This window comes from Calliphora vicina, chromosome 2 (assembly GCF_958450345.1).
Source record: "Calliphora vicina chromosome 2, idCalVici1.1, whole genome shotgun sequence".
Taxonomy (NCBI): Eukaryota; Metazoa; Arthropoda; class Insecta; order Diptera; family Calliphoridae; genus Calliphora; species Calliphora vicina.
The window spans coordinates 5,399,882-5,421,560 of record NC_088781.1 but is presented as its reverse complement, the minus strand read 5'-3'; the positions used below and the strand labels follow the sequence as shown (position 1 = coordinate 5,421,560).

The window sequence follows — 21,679 nt, the reverse complement described above, 5'->3', positions numbered from 1 at the left end:
TCAACAATGATTTTATATTAAACTAGCCCCCGGTTTCTCCCGGTAGCTATTAACTAATGTAAATTCTTCAAGTTTCTCCAACCCACATACTGCCTGTTCTTATTTATTTGAAAATAAAATATCTAAATTTGTACTGCATACTTTAGGGGTCTTTTTTTATTACAGTGAAAAGGGGGTTACTCTCTTGCAATGCGAAAGCAAGTTCGATGCGAAAGGTAAATGCGATAAGAATACAATTTAGTACTCTGTATCGTCTACGAAAACGCTTTCGCGTTGCTTATTTGTTATTGCTTATTTTTCAAATAAGTTGAAAAATAAGCAACACTGGCACCACAAAATAAACAATACCGAAATGAAATGTCAAAACTTGTAAATAAAAACATTTTAAACACATTTTTTGTGCGATGCGAAAACGCAATAAAGGGTACCAATTGTTCAGTTTTTCTTTCGCATCGAAATAGAGAGTAATCCACCTGGACTCCAAAAAAAAATCGGAGTTTTACCCGGATTTTTCTCCTAAAAATTTCGAATCGAATAAAAAAAATTAGCCAAATCGCTCCAGCCGTTCTCACGTGATGCCATTACATACATGGACCATTTCATTTTTATATATATTAAATATTTTGTTTTTATGAAAAACCAATTTTTTAGAAAAAAACAAGTAAGAAAGTATGATCGGTCAAGCCCGACCATATAATACCCTACACTGATTAAATGAGCAAAAACATTTTTCTTTAAAATATCAATAATTTATATTCGTGAGTGATTTTCGGATGTGGGTCTTATATGGGAGCTATGAACAATTATGGACCGATCACCATGAAATTAAGTCGTGTGATTTATGTCTATATGAAAGTTATTTATGTTGAATTTTGTGTGTTTGCTAACATTTTTAAAAGATTTATGCATGTTAAAGTAAGTTTTGGAAGCGGGTCTATATGGGAGCTATGACTAATTATGGACCGATCCTAACAAAATTTGGTGACATGAATTTTGTGTATATAAAACTTATTTGGAGCGGAATTTGTGGAGATACATATATAAATTAAACATTTATGACCGATAAAGTCCAATTTCGGGAGGACATTTGTATGGGGGCTAGGTGAAATAATGGACCGATGTCAGCCAGTTTATAGGCTTGGTCCTTGAGCCGAAAAAATAATATGTACCAAATTTCATCGAATTATCTTCAAAATTGCGACCTGTACTCTGCGCACAAGGTTTACATGGACAGCCGACCAGACGGACGGACGGACGGACGGACGGACATTGTTTAATCGACTCAGAAAGTGATTCTAAGTCGATCGGTATACTTTAAGGTGGGTGTTACACTAATATTTTTGGGCGTTACAAACATCTGCACAAACGCATTATACCCTCCCCACTATGGTGGTGTAGGGTATAAAAACTATAAAATCTACAATTCATTAGTATTTGATCAAAAATGATAAAATCTAACTATCAATTTTACTTTAAGTATTTTGCAAACATCTAGTAAAAATATATGAACTTGGAACCTACATAAAAACCAAAGTAAAGCGAATTTCGAAATTCTGGAGAACTTAAAATTTTGTTTGGCCAGGGAATGCTAAATGTAAAATGTATGCTAAATATTATTGAAATCAAAGGAGTAAAGGTTAAAAATTTAATTACTTTTTCGTTTCGTCCCTGTTATTAAAATACATAATTTTAAATTTCCAAACGATTTTGAATGTTCTAAGAAAAAGCCCTTGAATTAGTATGAATAAAAAGAACTCTGTCTGTTTTTTGTATATACTTCAAATATTTAATAGAAATGAACGAATCGCATAACAAGCAAAATGTTACTAAGAAAAATAATATGTATAGTCTATTTTTAGGCACTTCTTTAGATTTAACATTTTTTTGTTAATATTTTCCTGAATGTAAATGAATGAATTTTAGTTGGGGGATATATAAAAATTCGTTTGAACAGAATAAAACAATTTTTCCACTTTTATTTTTTGCAAAAGTTCTTTTTTTTTTCTTCATTTTTGTTCAATTGTTTTAAATGCTGAATGTATATGTGAGTGAGTGTATGTATGTGTATGTAGGTATAAATGTGTGCATGTATCTATCAGTTTTTTGATGCGAGTACTTGTTACTTTGTTTGATACCTTATGGTTGTTGTTGTTGGTGTTGTTGCTGCCGCTGTTATTACTGTACTCGCAGCAGTAGTTGGTTCGTATTGTTCCATTTGAAATTCGCTTTTTTTGTGTACTTTTTTCCATTCAACAATAACATTTGTAGCAACAATTGCAAAAACAACAACGACAGCAACATTTAAGACGAAAACATCACGGTGTGTTGCTGCGCAATTAATAATTTCGTTATGTACGAGTTGTATTCACAAGAGCATTACAGAACTGTGTAAGAGTGAATGTATGTATGTAACTGGCGAGTGTGGGCGGGTGGGAGTGATTCCTACGAAATTTTCAGTCCAGTCCAACATACGATTTTTCACTTGTATGCTTGATATTATCGGTATTATGTACATAAATATGTATGTATAGAGAGGTGTGTATGTGTGTGTATGCATTCCCAATGGACAAGTCCCGAAAGTACAGTTATTCATTTTTTATGAGTTGAAGTTTAACACACGTTCGTTCTAGTATTGTTCAGAGTAGTTGGGTAAATATCTCGAATATTTACTTAGAAGTGCATTAGTTGTATGTACTATATAGTTAGGTATGTAGTTGTAGTTGCAGTTGTATTCGCAAGTGCTAGTGTTGGGTGCAGTGTTACATGAATAATTGTTGCTGTACACGGTTGGTCATCTGTTTGTTAGACATTTGCTGCATCATGTAACTGACAACATTTGCCAGTTGATTTAAGGATGCAAACAGGACAGGTAATTTATTTAGAGTTTTTAATGGATTGTATGAAAATGAATTGTTCTTTTTGTTTAAGAATAGATTTAGGTTACTGTTTATAATAGTTTCCAATTATAATAGTTTACATTAAAAATAGGTAGGTAAAACCATATAAAAGCGGATGGGAAAAACCACCAAGAATCCCTCGCTATAGGAAATTAATAAAACTGAGTAGATATTTTCGACGTTAGCTGTGTTTATATTTAAATGTTACAACTATATATTTTATAGTTTTTATAGTATGTCACGCAATGTTCTTCAAAAATGTAGGATACGCGACGCATCGATATCCTGATGTTTTCATATATTCCAAACATTTATTTTATTAAATATTTCTTTCCCTTAATCTACTTTATTTTCACAGGGATCAAAAGTCAAATATTTGATTATAAAAATGTAACGAAATATTTAATAATAATGCAACGAAATATTATGTAAGTATTTAATCGCTTAAAGAGTTGACTTTAGAATTACCTCAGCCAAATTATTTTGCATAAAATGTTTAATTTATTCTTAGTTCTTATGCTAATTTTGGAAACAATTAAAATTATTAGAGTTTAAAAAATGTATGACTCCAAGAGCATTAAAGGGTTAGGTTTTTACCGAAATCGAAAAACGACAATTTTTCTTCGAGCTTCGGTTTCTTCTTTTAGAGCTAATTTTTACATTATCAGATGTTTCTAGTTTCTATAATAATATTTAATAAACTTGCCCAAAACTGAACGCTTTTAAACCAAAATCGGGGTTTTGAATTTTTTGATTTTTTTTGAAACATTAGTTAATATTAGTTGATAACTCATGACCTCAGGATATACAGTAAGAGTCAAAATTTAATATACAACACGCATTTTCATATATGAAGCTAAATATTTTAATTAGAGAATGAAATATATAAGTTTGATTAAACTTAAAATTAAATTTAGAGTTTAATCCTTTAGTATTTTGAAAATTAAAATTGATTTCGTGAAAAATTTATGGGAAAAAGAAACAAGTACCTAAAAACAACAGTCAAAAATTAGTATACAATTGATGGATAACGCTCTATTTTATATTACCAAAATCCGAAAATAAAAAGTTTATATTTTGTTGGTCCTCCATTCAGCTTAATTGCGTCCTCTAGTTACCTTTTCATGGAGTTTACAATAGATTCAGTTACATCTTTAGTAATTTGGCCCCACTCTTCCGTTAAAGCTGTTCGTAGTTCGTTCTTAGATAAAATGATTCGTTTTCTAATATTCCGGTCTAATAGGCACTTTATACTATAGCCACTCCTTAAAAATTCTGGCGGTGTGAAATACCCTAAAGACCTAAATTAAATAAATCAAATTGACATTAAAAATAAGCATTCTCGGCTGTACATTGAATACAAAATTGCCAGGTCTTACAGCTGACTACAGCCCACACTACCAATTACCCACTGCCATTTTTTTGGGTTGCACTAAGGTTTTGTAAAGACTTTGAAAAAACCTACTTAAATTCTCCACAGTATTTCTGGAACAGTAAATTTCAGATTTTTGGGTCAAAATCAAGAGGTAAGGTCTGGAGAAAAAGAATAGAGAGCTGTTTCCACAAAACCTTAGTGCTATCATAAAACATGGCGGTGGCCTTCAGCTGCAAGACCTAGTAATCTTGTATTCATTGAAAGTACAATCAACTTTCTGCAGACATCTTTCCTGTCACTTTCATTGTAAAAAAGATAAAATCGAATGTCCAAAATTAATGCTCCCTCTATTTTTTCTCGCATAGCCTATTTTCCTAGTACCAACACAATGAACTGCATGAGTAGAAATCATCTCCTGTATGATGGTCACAGAAATTAATTAAACCACAAAATGTGGTCATTAAAATTTAGAATGTGATTAACAATACATATTTTAAATAATTTGTAGTTGAACTTTTGACAATAAGATGGTTTTTGGCATGAATTTCATTGCAAGAATTGAATGTATATAAAGACGGACGAATGTCATTATATCGAATAATTTAGCAAACATCAGTTATGTAATTTGTTTTATTATACATTGACTAGGCTTTTATTTGAATGATATGTGTTTAAAAAAATGTATTTCTCAAAATCGTTTTTCGTTATAAAAAAATCAATATATCTTTCATTTCTAAAGGTTAAAATATTTGACAAAATTCCCCAAATGTTGCCATAAAAACTTTACATTTTGCTGGCTGCTGTTTGGTTTTACGATGCAAAAGTAATATGTATTCCATCATAAAAACCAAGCAAGTAGTTTGCAATAGATGATGAACGGTATCATCATAACGTGCTTGTGGTTTCATTCCCCAAAAGAATTTTTCCACATTTTAATATAAATAAATTGTATACAACAACTTTTAACCACACAAAAGCCGTGTGCATACAATTAAATAACGAAAATAAAGAATAAAATAAAAACGCGAAAACTTTTTATGCTAAAAGTTCTATTTTTCACCATGTGATTCAGCGAAAATATTTGCACAAACTTTCACTTTCTTCTTACTTTTTATTTTTTTTTCTTCAAAAACTATTTTTGACTGTAAAACATGGCATCAGTAAGTTGAGTAAAAGAAATACATGAAATAAAATAAAAGTAAAAATATGGGGAAAAAAACCTCAACGTTTATACTTCTTAAACAACTGACATTTATTTCAAGGATGTTAAAAAAAAAGAAATAAAGAAAAACCATTTAACTTTTGAGGATTTTTCATCAGAGATTTTCTGTCAGTTATGGTAGTTGTTATAAAGTTGATCTTTGAATTAATTGATACTTTTTGAACATGGTTTCTAAGTTTCTTTTTTATTATTTTTGTTGCTCTTAGAATGATGGGGTGAGTATCTTTTCAATCATGAGAAAATACTCTTGAAAATAACTTAGATTTTTATAAATAATTACTCATACTTATTAGGTAGTTTATACGAAATTATTAAAACTTTAGCTACAACAACAAAAAATTTCAATTAAGAAAAGTAGTTTAAGAAAGTTTTAAATTAGAAAATAGAAACTATTTGTTTTTAATAAAAGTTAATTTAAAATTGTCTTCTTTGTCTATTATATAATTAAGTGTGATTGGAAAAGGAAAAGAGAAAAGTATTGCTTAAATTTAAATTTTCACTACAATTCAAAAATTCACTTAATTTTGCACTAACATCCCCATAAAATCATATACATATAGTTATTTAGCTTATGTAAGTTCCAGGAAATAACTTCTCATATAAATAACTATATAAAAAGTTAAGTACGAGTAATATTTTTCATATAAAATAGCCTTTTTTTGTGTAATAATATTAATTAAAAGAGTGCTAATATGTGCTGACAGACAACGAGCAGTACATTTTACCAGTAGTATATGTATGTGTAGCAGTAAATAAAGCCACTTTGCCGGAAGTAATTTGCAACACATCCGTTTTTATTTTTAAGCCACTTAACAAACACAACAACAGCAACAACTAAAACAACATCAGCAACAAAATATAATAAATGTCCAAAATACAGGCACTTGTACTTGGATTTTATAAACAAATTTCATGCAGTGTAAACAGCACATTTGCTGCTGAAAACTCACACACATTGTACTCTTAGTGAAGTTCTTTATTTTTTTTTGGTTCGAATAAATATACATAAATGTAATGTAAAGAAAATAAAATAAATATTTTATATGAGTGGGTAGTACTTATCTAGAGTAAAAATATGTACGTACATAAGTATACTCTCCATTATGTATGTTTGTTTTTTAAACATCTAAAAAAGGACCTTAAGGAGCAAGAAAACGAAAATAAAAATAATAATTTATGCAAATTGTTGTTGGTGGGTGTTGGTGAAACCTGTGTTGAACCACTCAATAAAATATTCATTTCATATTTATAAAACTTTCGGTAGTCAAACGGAAGTACAAGCTGTAAAGAAATACAAGTTTTATGTTTTGAATTCTTTATTTTATTTATTACTTTTTTTTTGTGGAAAAATTCTAAATATTTTTAGTAGACAGTGGCTCGAAAGAAAAATCCCACAAAGCTTGTTAGAAAGAACATTTTATATTTCAAGTATGCGGAAACAATTGATAACAAAAATTTCGACACTTGAGTTTTACAGGACTCTTTTTATACTATGTTATGATTTCGTCATACTACTTTAAGAACTATGTACCTTGAAGAAATATTTGTAATTTTTTCGATAATTTTTATATTACATTGGGAACAGTTTGACATATTTTACCTAAGGTGGCAATGATAGGCAGAAAGGTGGATTTTTTTCTGTGCATTTTGATTAAAAAGTTTAGAGTTTTTTTAAAGTATCAAAAGCTCATTGATTGTATCATGAATATTAAATTTTAATACCCTTCACCTTCGTGAGAAGGGTATATACAGTGACGTACAATACAATATAATCACTACATATGAATTCGATTAAAGCGGTAAAACTACAAAATTTGATTTCAAAATTTAAAATTTGTTCATTATATATTAATGCTCATAACGTAAACAATAAATAGAAAAAAATAAAATAAAAAAATAACACATTCTTATTTTAAAAACGATGTCAAATCTAAAAGACTAAATAAAATATGCGACATTCAAATAGAATCAATCAGTCTTAAAATGATTAAAAATAAAAAATCACCATAAGAATTCGTTGTTTTCTTAATATTTTGTTGCATATCAATTATTTCTAATAACAGCATCAAATCTTTTGGGGATTGAATTTAACAAACTTTCGCATGTAGATCGGGAAATTGCATACCATATTTCCTGAATTTTCTGCCAAAGTTCTTCCTTGTTTTTCAATATTTCAGGTGCGAGTTTGTCTTTTACTATTTTCCATAGGATTTAAGTCTGGTTATTGAGACGGCCATTCCATAACATGAATTTTGTTATATAAAAACCCTTTTTTTTTCAAGACCTGATGTTTGCTTTGGGTCGTTATCTTGCTGGAAGAGCCATTTTAAGGGCATATTCCATTCTACATGTGGCTTTATAACATTCTCCAAAATATTTACATACAAGTGCTTATCCATATTTTCTTTAATCCAATAAATTGGACCAACGCAATACCAAGAAAAGCATCCCCATATAATAATATTTCCCCAACCATGTTTAAACGTTTTTGGTTTTTGCCATTTTTTGGACGTCTAACCCATGTCTTATCATCACTACCAATTAAATTAATGTTCGTTCGTCCGTCCACAACATATTTTGCCACTTCTTTATATTTTCTGGCCCACACCAATCCTTATGATTGCTCCTAGTTTTAAATGAAATATTGATAGTGATTCTATTGTAATGTCCGTCACTGTATATGTAAGTTTGTCACTCCGTTTGTAATTTCCACCCTATAAAGTATATATATTCTGGATCCTTATAGACAGCGGAGTCGATTAAGCCATGTCCGTCTGTCTTTCTGTCTGTTGAAATCAATTTTCTGAAGACCCCAGATATCTTTGGGATCCAAATCAGCAAAATCGGTCCACAAATGGCTGAGATATGAGGAAAAAACAAGGACAACCTCTGTATTACTTAGTCATTAATATAGACAATATGGATATCTAATGATAGATATTTCAAAGACCTTTGCCACGACGTATATAACACCATAGTAAGTTGGACATACAATGGGTCAAAATCGAAAAAATATTTTTAAACACGAATTTTTTTTCACCAAAAAAAATATTTTTTTTTTAAATTTAAAAAAAAAAAATTAAATAACAAATCGAAAAAAAATTTTTTACAAAAAATGAAAAAAACAACTGGAAAAAAAATTTTGTTTACCTAAAAGTATTTAAAATTTGTATTTTGAAGTATAATTTGGTGAAGGGTATATAAGATTCGGCACAGCCTAATATAGCTCTTGTTTTCATTGCAATTGCGATTTATAAGTGATTTCGTTGCCAAAAGATTTGACATATTTTACCTCAGGTGGCAAGAGATGGATTTTTTTTGGAAGGAAATAAACCTAAAAAAATGTTCACAAACGAAATTCTATTAAATTTCATTAACGAAAGACGCTCTTCACAGTAATTTATTACGAGATGATATTTAAAAGGCATCTGAAGGACCTTAATATTATGGCGTTAATCAAGTATTAAGCCCTATATATTAGAATTCATAAATCTCTAGTTTTCTCAGAAGAACAAATATAATTATCAAATTTTAATTTAAAGATTTCCTGCTGGGAAATCTGTTGTGTAATTCTTTGCCATTGAGCGATCTATAGTTAATTTTACATCATATTTTAATTTGTATGAACATCCGCCACCTAGTAATAACAATTTTGGCACAATCTCTATCTAAATATTCTATGAGACAAATTAATCCTTTATTAAAAGATGAAAGATGTAGCACTTATTAAAACTGTAAGAAGCTAGTAAAATCCCCCCCCCCCCTCAAAAAAAAAACATTTTTATTTAAACATGCTTCTTGAAATAACCACAAACCACTCTAATTCACATAAAATAAACTTGGTCCCTATTAAAATTCAATTATAAGAAAGAAGAACACAAAATAAACTTTGTTGTCAAAACAAAAATTCATGATTCAGTCATTTATTCAAGTACTGTTTGTGTGACCAGTGTAAAAATGACAAACAAAACTTTAATTGAATTATTTAAACTAAAGATTTGCCCCCGGTGCTGGAACTTGTTTTCGTAAACAATTCCCTCTTTCTAACTGTATATGCAGAAACAAGTATTACGACAACCATATTTTTTGTTTGTTGGTTTAGAAAACTATGGCCAACAGCAGCAGCAACAACAACATCAATACAAATAATTTTTAAGATAATTGAATAAGAAACGAGGAGAGCAGGCAACTAAGAAAAATTGTATAAAAATAAAGAAAACATTGAAAAGTTCAACCTTCCAACGTCCACTACTACTTTAGCATTCAACATTTTATTTTATAAGTTAGTAAACCAAAACAACAACAAAAAAACAAAAAAACGAAGCATCGTATTACGCAAATAAATTGCATTCTTTGGTAACAGAAATGGTAACAGAAACTTTATTACACAAAAAACACGAATGATGAAAATAAGCTAAAAGGGATGCTTAATAAATGCAATTTCCTAGACTTTGTTAAGAACATTCATCGGGTACGTGTGTTCAAAATGTGTTCAAAATGTAACAACAAAAGATGTATTTTCAATCTTAAAATAATGAAATAATGAAAGCAAGTAACTTGGTCGTTGTGTGTTTGTAGGTCTTCTTTTTCCTACTCTTCTACTTAGATTTCCAACTTTTTGCGTAAATATACAAAACAGGAGCACGAACAATGGAAACAATTCCTTTGAAAAGAGCACAAAACACAACAACAGTAACAGAAGAGCAAAAAAAAAAAAAAAAGTGAACAAGAAAAAAGGATATTTGTCAGCTTCCGTTTAAATTTGAATAATATACATCCGTTTAAGAACTAAAACAAGGAAGTCAAAACTTATTCAAAAAACAAAAAAAAAAGAAGAAACACAAAAAAATGTAATAAATAATATTGAGATTTACATTATGGTCTAGGATAAAGAGAAAAAAGCGAACAATAAAAAAACATGTTACATAATAAAAGAAACATCTGCTGTTCATTATGAATAATTACATTTTTATTTCCCTTTCTATTGTGTGTTTCACTTTTAGGTGGGCCAATTATCATGGCTAGCAATGCGCTACATAAACTACGATCACAACAACAATTGGTACGATTATCCCGATTTACACATCACGGCCAGACCCATCATGAACTAAAGCGGACTCAACGTGACACTGACTTACATCAACCTCAATCACATCCTCACAGCAACCAACACAATCAGCAAAAACGTGAAACTAAATACGCTCGTACAAACCGTTTAACCGTTGGCGATTATACACAGTTGTTGACAGCTGGTCCCCGGTTAAGATTTGATTCATTAGCTATCTGGTTTCAGGTTTTGTTGATTGTCTGCCTGTGTAATCATGAAGTCTTCAGCGAAGGAAATGTTGGTAAGTGGAATCGAAAAATTTAAAGATTTCTTTAAGAATAGTAGAGACTTACTATACGGTCTCATACATTAAACAAAGATACAAAAGAATTATTTTTTAATAAACTGTTTCCAGTCAAATTAGATTTTATCTCTTAACCATTCCAATAAAGAACTACACTTTAGAGAATTAATGCTTTATAAAATTAATTAATTCCTTATAGAATCATTCAAGTTGAAATTTAAATCCTTTAGAAAATAGCTTAATAAAATCTGTTGAATATTATTCAACAGATTTTCTTTAATTTCAATTTATTTTGTAAACGATAAAAAACAAAACCGAAACAAAACATATTTTTAATATAATTTTGACAGGCTGAACATTTTGTTCAAAATTGCACGTACGACTGGCAGTTTTCGAAATGAGGACTGAGCTCGAAAAATTCTTAACATACATATATGTTAATAAAAATGAAACCACTAAACTTACGTTCATTAAGATTTTTATAATGCTTTCTGTCACTTTGTTCGAACCGGTAGTCCATCTCCGTTTAAAATCGACCACACTTTTGGACACCTTTTTTATGCTCTTCAATTCTCTTTTAACAAGAGCCCAATATCTCTCCACTGGTCTTAGCTAAGGGCAGTTTGGAGGATTTGCCTCTCTAGGTACAAATACCACATTATTGTTCTTGTATCACTCAAGAGCTTGTTTACCATAGTGACAGGATACCAAATCAGGCAAAAATAAATTGACACATTATGAAGACTTATGAATGGAAGCAGCCTTTTTTGTAAACATTCATTTGTAAAAAATATTTGGCTTCTTTTGCCGCAACTGCATATTGCTTGCCATACCAAGAACTTTTTGGAAAATTTTGTCCGCTTTTGGGTCCTAAACTTTTCTTCAACATTCCCTCGAGCATCAGCAACATACAAATTTTGATCCGGAAGCTGCGAAAATTCTGCCAGAACTTACGTTTCGTCATCCATTATGAAACAGGAATATTTTTTTTTATAAAACTTGACTTCAATTTCCGTGGTCTGTTTGGACCTGTCAGGAACTTTTTGAACCTGCATTGGCTTTAACTTTTCGTACCAAATAGTCCGAGCACTGAGCTAACCGGGCTGCTTTCCTACCGGATCTTTTGAAAATGTTTTCTATTTTTTTGGCTTTAAAAACATCATGTGGACCATTTCTTTCACCTGAATCAGGCACTGTTTAATAATATTGGAAACAGTTTGACGGCAGACTTTTGATTGTTTGGCCGACTTGGGTTTTGTTGAAAATATTTAATAATTTTAATACGCACTTTTTATGTTTAATTGACATTAAACATAATAACTGACATGCTTCAAAATAATTTGATAAAAAAATCAAATAATACTTGAAAAACATAATAATGAAAAACGTGTGTTAAGAATTTTTCGATCTCAGTCCTTATTTTCACTTTAAATTTTTACAAAAAAAAACTAGTTTTTAACAGATTTTCATCAAGGACGCAGAATTTAATTGAATGTTTTAAAAACTGTTATGAATTGGAAATGTATGGAAGTTAATCTCTTAGTTGAGTATCATTTGTTATATTAATATGCATTAAAATTGCTAAAGCATTAAATATTTCTTAAAATATTGAAAAAATAACTTTTATTTTCTACAAAAATTTCCAAAAATGTATAATATTGGTCTGCAATTACAAAATTAAATCAAGTGATTTAATTTCATTATTATATTTAACTCAGACATATTTAAGGTTAGTATGGACTCTTATAAAAATTTAAATTTTAACCCCTCTCTTTTTGCAAAATTAAATTATTTTTAAATATCTTAACAAATATTTAATGTTTTTTTCAAATTCAATGCAAAATATTAATTTCTATTTTTTTAATTTCTGTAGTATCCTACAATATCCTTAAATATTAAACTAAAAAATGGTACCTTGTTAGGAGCTCAATTCTGTATATTTTAAAACCATATAAAACCAGAGGAAACAAATTTAGTTGCACTTGTTTACTGTAATTATTATATGGTTACCACAATCATATAAATAATTACAGTGACCATAATATAGATCAAAAATGTTGAAATGGTTGCAGTAAACATGTACAACTACATTTTTTCTCTGCGTATACAGTTTTTAACATTTTCCTTTACATTCTAATTGTTCTAAGAAAAATAAAAATTTTGAATAAAAAACGCGAAAAAATCTTAGAAATTTATTAATTATAAAATTCGACAAAGGAACTTTATGTTTTGTTGCTCTTTTATCAGAAGTTTTCTTTAGTTTCCAATAATCACTTACCCCAAGGATGTTGTTATCTGAAAATAAATAAAAAAAAATACATAATTGAATAATTTAGTTTTGCAAAATTCTAAACTACTTACACAGAAAAAATTATATTTCAATTCAAACATTTTTCCCATATTGAACTGGTTTCAATTATTTCACAATTAAATCAAGTATTCATTTGCTCAAAAACAAAATTTCTTGATATTTTATATTGAATTTTGAGTTTTGAATTTGATTATTTTGACAATTGAATATACAATTTTCGTTATTGGTTGAGTTTCAAATACAAAAATGATTGAGTAGATAATTTTCGTAACTGAAACACAAAAAATAACAAAAATGTGTTTTCAATTACGAAAATTATCTATTAAATAATTTTTGTATTTGAAATTCAACCAATAACGAAAATTGTATATTCAATTGTCAAAATAATCAAATTCAAAACTCAAAATTCAATATAAAATATCAAGAAATTTTGTTTTTGAGCAAATGCATATTTGATTTAATTATGAAATAATTGAAACCAGTTCAATATGTGACAAATATTTGAATTGAAACGGTTTAAGAAATAGTTTTTTCTATGTATGTAGAAGTACATAACATCGTTAATATTAAATAAATAAAATATTTAAATACAATTAAAATACAAATAGTGTCAGGAATATACAGTGGTGGCCACCAATTTAAGACAAATACTTGAATTTTTTCAATCAACTGAATTTTAAGTGCGATAGAGCCAAAATAAAAGGACCTCTAAGGGTATGAAATTTATTATTAATGTTTCTAGTTTCTGAAAAATGTTTGGAAAAATCGGTAAAACATATATGAACAAAGATATGTGGAAATACGTTGACCAATCTCAGCGAACATCCGCTGTTAATAACATGATATGACCGAAACTAATGGATCTAAAAATACGAAATTTTGTCCGAATATTTTATAATAATAAAAATATAATGATATAAATGTGAGAAAATATGTTTATTTAAAAAATATTTTTTTTGGTCAAGCTGTAGAAAAATTGTATGTGTTCGTGGTGAATATGTATGAATTGACACAGTCGAATAAAACACACTTGTGTGTTAAAACAGTCCTCATGCATACATATGTGTGGAAATATTTGAAAAAATTATTGATAATCAGGTGGAATGTAGCAAACAATTTTTGTCTTAAATTCGTGGCCACCACTGTATGTGCAGAGCAAAAACATGGTTGATTTTTTTGGAAGGAAATAAACCTATTACTGATAAGATATAGATAGTGGAGCCTAAAAAGTTGTGGCTCTCAAACACTGGTGTAAATTGCAAATTTAGATATATGAGAAAATGAGATATATTTTTTTTGCTACAATTTTCTATTTTTTTTGGAAATGAATCATTCTTTTTGATTTTAATTCTTTACGAATTAGCTATATATTGAATTAATTCTTTTCACAACAAAAAGAATTGAATGAAATTTGAATCAATTTGGACAGAAATGAATTTCAATTCATTTTCAATTCAAATGAATTTGTAAAAATGAGTTGCAATTCGTTTTCAATCCAAATGAATCTGTAAAATGATTTAGAATTCATTCAAATGAATTAGAACAATGGATTGCAATTCAAATGAATGAAATCAAAAATGTGTTGCAAACAATCAAATTCAAGAGCATATCTAGGGAGAATGAAAAATGGAAATTTCTCTACCAAAAAATAAAATATTCAGTAAAAAAAGTAAAAACAATTTTGCAATTGTAGTAAAAGTAGTAAGAACACAGCTTTAATAGTAAAAAATTTTATGTTGAGGTTCAATGTTGCTAGGATCTTTAAATTCTATTGAAAATTTAAAAAAAAAAACATGTTCCACAATATACAAATATGTCATTATTTAAACAATAAATGATTGTTAAATGCACCTTTAATAATATTTTCACACTGTTTGATACGAATTTAAGTTTCTTTTAACAAACAAACATAATTTTTCCATTTTGATAGGATTTTCACCGATACCAAATAATTCAATTCCCATTATACCGCTACCTGACAATTCCAGTATATCATGGGAATTTTAAATCTAAGAATTTTTTGTCTTTGGACTATACTAAGTGATATACAAAACGAGAGTAATGCTCGCTGTCTTTTACATAAAAATTTACTTGAATAACAAACGACAGTGATGCTTACTGTATATTTACTAACAAAATCAATTAAATTTTTTATCAATTCAAATGAGTTCGAAATAAATTGCTAATTCTTTTTTCTAATTCATTTGAATTAATTCAAAATCAATTCAATTCAAATGAATTGGAAATGAATTGTAATTTACTTTGACAAATTCATTTCAAATAGAAATTCATTCTACAAATTAATATGAATTGGAAACGAATTACAATTCATTTGACACAATTTAAACAAATATTACAAAATTTGGAAAATAAAACTTAAAAGGAACATTTTTGTCCTTTAATGCAGCTCACCAGTGGCTGGCTGCAACTATGTATTATAAGAATATTTTATATTTATCTTAAAGTGTAATTTATAAATGCTTAAGAAGATATAATTTAGGGATTAAGTAGAGTACATATAAAAATATTTAACTTCAGTCTGAGTTTTACTAACAACGTCATTTCTAATTGTTCCCTACTTATAAATTATGTATGTATCCATAATGAATTTTCAATACTTGTACTACAATACATTACATATTTCTATTACCATAAAACCAATATTAATAATAATAATAATAACCAGGACGTATACGCAACGTCATGATATAAAATTAAATATTCCTCATACGCATGGTGTACAATTTTCTATATTCTGTGCCAAATTTCTTAAGCACAAACTACATAAATATGTATGTAGTTATTAATTTATTCGTTCCCTTTTGCTGTAATCTTTAAAGATTTGCAACTAAATTTTTATTATTTGTGGGAATTTTGTGGTCATATTCATGGCTTTAACTAGTTTGGCCAAAAATACAAAAAAAAACAGAAAGAAAAAAATTAATTAATAACACAAGTGTCAGGAAAAATAAAATACAAAAAAAAGGAAAAAATACCGAGAAAAACTTGTAACACAAAAACCCGTAAAATCCTTGACTGTGGGCTAAAAATTCATAATACATTTTCATGCTATTATTTGTTTACTTGAGTATCGTAGTAGTAGTTTGCTGAACAAGGGGTGTTTTATAAATATGTATGTATATGGAGTTGGAAATTAGTTTTCTAAGAAAAGTTAATGATTTTTAGGAAACTCTCTAAATGAAATAATATTATGAATGCTTGTGTCTGTCATAGTTAGTTTAATCATTTTTGCAACAACCTACGTATACAAATATGTATAACCAGTAGGTGGTAATTTTTCTGTAGTTTTCTCACAAAAATAAAATAAAAATACAAAAATAAAAATTATATAAATAAAGTAAATAATAAGAGCTTTACAGTAATTCGTTCTGTCGTCGTGTGATTATGATTCTGTCCCCTTTGTCTTTGCCGAAATACTTATACAACAGAAAAGTATTAAAAAAAATACAAAAATTATTTCAAAGTACAAATTTTTCCATATCTGTGAATGTTTTTATGTTTCAGTTGTATTTATGTATATTCAGTGTATTACATGGTAAGTGTGTAGTGTACCAGTAGGTATACATTGTCCCAAAGGTTACATTTGCCTCTGGCCGTGACAAGGACTTATGGTGGTTGTGTTATGATGCTGTCATTTGTTTTTTCCTTATTTTTATTTTTGGTCTTCTTCATTTTCATCCGGGCCGTTTTGTTTTTGCACGGTTCAAAATGATTATCATGAATAATAGTTCGGTAAGGATTATTATGTTATTCCCTTAGTTTTGAGAAGAACGTGTTCATTAGGGTGGCTCTTCGTAGTAATTTTCTGATTCTCGATGCTCCCAACAAATTTCAAAAATTTGTTTTTTTAAAAAAAATCCAATTAAAAATTGTTTTTGTATTTTATTAACCCATAGCAAATTTCATGCAAATTCCAAATCCCAAATTTGACATTTTCAAAATTTTTTAAACAAAATTTCAAAAACTTTATTTGTTTTATAATAAATACTAAATGAGAATTAAAAATAAAAATTTTAACGGTTGCACCTGTTATTGGTTAGCATGGGGACTGATTTGAAATTGGAGGATTTCGAGGACTTTTTATTTTTGGTCACAAATTTGTTAAAGTTATTTTTTTAAAAACATTCCTTTGTTCATTTTCAAATATTTAATGTTAGATTGCTTCTTTGGATTGATTATTTACAATTTTGTAATCTAAAATTTCGAGGACATTAGTGACCCTTTTATATCTGGGTTCAATATTGTCCCCAAATTTGTAACCAAATAGTAAATTTCCTCAATTTTCTCTAATTTCAATCCACAATAAAATTTGCATTTTTAATACCCATTTTCAGCGTTTATAATAATCCAAAAATAAAAATAAATTTTTTGAAATTTGTTAAAAAAATTTGATTTGAAATATGCATGAAATATTATGATTTTTTTTTGGTATAGAATTAAAATGGGTTATCAATTAAATAAAACAACTTTGACCTAGAACACCAAACTTCAAATAAAATGGGCAACCTATAAACGTTATCCGATTTTTAAAAAATTATAAGCATGTGATTTTCAGATGATGAAGAATAATTTAAGATCTTGGGAACATCGAAAATCGCAAAATAAGGACCACCCTATTGTTCATACATACATATGTATCTATGTATGTACACTTTGTGGTACATATGTTTGTATATCTAGCTAGTATTGGTAATGTTTGAAATCCTGGTATGTCGCCTGTTTTGCGTTCGACGACAAATGAGAGAAGTGAAACGTTTATCTAATTTTGCAAAATTACTTGGACATGCATAAAACATGATTTGCTTAGTGTTCAAACGTACAAGGATTAATTGCTTAATGACAATTTAATCTTGCCATGTTTCCAGCCACGAACAAGATAAAATATTTTAGACATGTAATTAATGTCGTTATGGGGGTAAATAGGGGAACAACGTCTGAGAACAGTAAAGAAACACATCTAAATTACTATCTGTATGCTACAAAAAAAGTATGTCCTTTAACAAAGAATGATACAAAATTATAAATTAAAACATGAAATGGCTTTTAAAGTTGTTTTTCTGTTGTTTTTTTTTTTTTTTGTTCTCTTCTTTTATTATTTGTAATTCAATTAAAGTTGTAATTATGTGCATAATAAAATAAGTGCAAATGTGTTTGTACACTATTTCCAAAACGATTTCCAAAGCATTTGCAAAATAGTACAGAGATGCACTATTTACACTCTTGTAAATATGCAACATTTTATATTTACTCTCTGCTTATGCAAGAGTTAATTCTAAACTGACAACAAGAAAAGAAAATTGAGAAAAAAAAACTAAATCATAAAATAAGGAAAAATAATTTAAAAATAATTCTAATCTATTTCCAAGAAGCTTCTAAAATAGAGTTAACAATGCAAAGTGGGATCGATCGGAAGCAAAGTGGTAATAAATCCGTATATTGTTACGGAGGACATAAACTTTCAGAAAATTTAATTTGTGAAACATTTTACAATTCGTACAAAGCACAGATGAACCCCGTTTGTTAAGCCGTGTGTCCACTAGCAAGTCACTTGCGGAAGAACTTCTGCAAGTATTTGCTGAAGTGTTTCCACTCGAACAGAAACTTGCGGAAGTCTGCTTCCAGAAGTAGTTTGTAGAAGTTATTACGACGAACTTGCTGCAAGAAATTGCAGACGTGTTTCCACACAATGTGAGTACAGCTTATAATAGACTTTGGTTTTTTACGAATGACAGTATAAAAATATTTTGTGGCAAAATTAGATTGGCAGATGCCATTAGAAAAAAACAACAAATTAAAAAAAAAAAAAAAGAAGTGTTATAAGGCAATTATGAATGTTCAAGTCATTTTCTATGGGGAACCTTGTTTGGGGACTATGCGCTAATGTTGGCCGATGTTCGCCATACTGTACAGTATAATTTCAGAGATACTTGGAACTAATTTGATCATAGTTATGACTGTTCAAACAGTATTCCTGAAGGACATTTGTATGGGGGCTATCTGAAATCGTGGGCAGATATTGCCCATTTTCAAGTGTTTAGTTGAGAAATTGGGTGCTGCGGCGTGTAGACTTATGGTGTTTTCTTTTCTGACACAAAATGTTGCCTATATACCCATACCCTCATAATGTGTTGCATTTTTAACGATCACAATAGAACAAAAATCATTACCATTTATGCACTTTTCTTTAATGTAGCTTCTAAATATTATAAAACTATACTTTTTGCTTAAATAAAAAGTGGTACATTTCTAACCCTTTGATAAAATTGAGGGTGAAACATGTAGCATATATTCAGGGTTTTAGGGTAACATAATTAGAAAAGAACACGATCAAACTACATTTTTTTCAGATAAGAACACAAAGAAGGGTAAAAGGCAGAATAAATGCATAATTTAGAAAAGAAAACACCATTAAGTTTCTTTATTTTAATTTTATTCGTATAGCCTTTTGAGGACATGTCCCATAATTCAGGAAAACTTTCTTGATTTTCAATTTCCATTTTTACAAATTTGAAAAAGAACTAAAGAAAAACAGAAAACAAAACTGAAAACAGAACACAATATCACAAATCGTTTACCCTACGTATACCCGACTTCTTCTGCAAGTCTTCAAAACACTTGCGGTTTACAGCAAGTCGTTCAAGTTACTTTCAGCAAGCAACAAACATGTGTTTCCACATAATTTCTGCAAGTAACTTCTACAAGCAGTGACATCTGGAAGTCGACTTCGAAGACGTGTTTACACGACAAAAACTTCTGGAAGTCACTTCTGATAGCTACTTCCGCAAGAAAACTTGGTAGTGGACACACGGCTTTATAAAACTAATAGGAAAAGAAAATATATCTTATATTTCAAAAGATATTTAACTTTCAGTTTTGAAATTTACGTTTTTTACGATAACTTTACTTTGTTATTCGGAAATAATTTCGATAATAGTTGCTTAAAATTGTTCAAACTAACATTACAACGTTTTTGTTTTGCAATATTTCAATCCTCCTAGTTGAGAAAATAGTCAAAATCAAAAATTTGTAATAAGTAAAAAAATTCCAAAATTTAAAAATTTTTTAAATTTTTCTCAAAGATTTTTAAATTAAATTTTTCCATATTTGATTGGAACTAACTTCAAAAATGACTAAGAATATATTTTTAAATCAATATAAATTGTATAAATAAAGTGTTGCAAAAACCTACGTTTAAATCAGCTTCATTTCGAGAGGCTTACGAAGTGTCCAAGTATTTCCTGTTGTATTAATAACGGCATCAGGCTGACTATTTATCATTTTTTTTTTAAAAAAAATTTTCTTTAATTTATTAATTTAATTTATACTGTTTATACAATCTATGGACAATAATTTATTTCTTATGAAATGACATAACTACATTATTTTTAATACATGTCAAATTAAAATCAATCTAAAAATTTCGGCTATAACTACAATTAGGCGAAAATTTGTTGATTTTTTTTTACAAAATTCTTCTATATTTTATTAATGTTATTCTATAAAAATTGACAATATTTTCTTTCCTGTGAAATAACATAACGACATTCTTTTTACCACATGTCAAATTAGCGGATGCAAGGTTAAAGGTAAAAATAAAGTTGAAATTTTTATTCGACATAAAATTAGTGCTGGCCTTCTGGAAATAGTGTAGTTTCCATTAAAGCTTATATTGTTATATGTATTGTGTATAATGAATATTGACAAATTAATAAAACAATTTATTTTTCTTTAGACATGTTTGTAATTAAACAGAATTATAACATAGATACTATTATAATGTCCAAAGTTTGTGTGTTCTTTGATAAAAGTAAAACGGATCTTTATATACAGTTTAATAAAGTTTTCCAACGAAATATCAAGATAAACAAATAATTATAATTAAGATGCTTTGGCGACATTGAAAATTTTTAATTGAATTGAGTCAGCAACTGAAAAGATATGTTTTAATTGTCTCATACTAAAATCGTAAATAAAACTCTATTATACTTTTAGATATTCCATATAAATACAAACACACGTACTTGTATTTGTTTTTGTTATAAAATCAATTAAGGATAATTGATTATAAAATGTCTTTTTATCTTTTAAATAAATAACGTACAACACTTAGTGGAATTTGAATAGACCTTTTTCTCAAACATCCTAGCATTTTTCAAGAAAAATTAGTATTATTGTAAGCACCTAAAAGTATGCTATTTTTGCACAGTTCAATACTAAACGAAAATCTAGTAATAATTCAAGCACATAAATTCGAAGACAATTGAATCTGAATATTTCAGTCATATGCAAATTTTCAGAAAAACATTCACTAATTTAAAAAAGTATAATATTTCTTGTTTTTAAATATGAAGCGTGACAAAGTCCTATAAGTTCAAGACAGTAATTTTGACTATTTATGTAGAAATTGGTACTGAGAGGTTTCTACAATTTTAAAATATCTGCATGTTACTTCCTAAATAATAATGAAATGGAAACACTAAACTGTCGCTTAATAATTGGTTT

The 21,679-nt window shown here is 28.4% G+C and overlaps 1 protein-coding gene across 2 annotated transcripts in view; it reads left to right on the top strand.

Moving 5' to 3' along the window:
• The window catches only part of IA-2 (tyrosine phosphatase IA-2), a 48,947-nt gene that overhangs the window by 14,086 nt on the left and 13,182 nt on the right, over positions 1-21,679 (top strand). For both annotated transcript variants that reach the window (XM_065501839.1, XM_065501840.1), the window contains exon 2: positions 10,498-10,842. In XM_065501839.1, coding sequence (XP_065357911.1) covers positions 10,512-10,842 — 331 coding nt within the window. In that variant the 5' untranslated portion in view covers positions 10,498-10,511. The remainder of the gene's footprint in view (positions 1-10,497; positions 10,843-21,679) is intronic.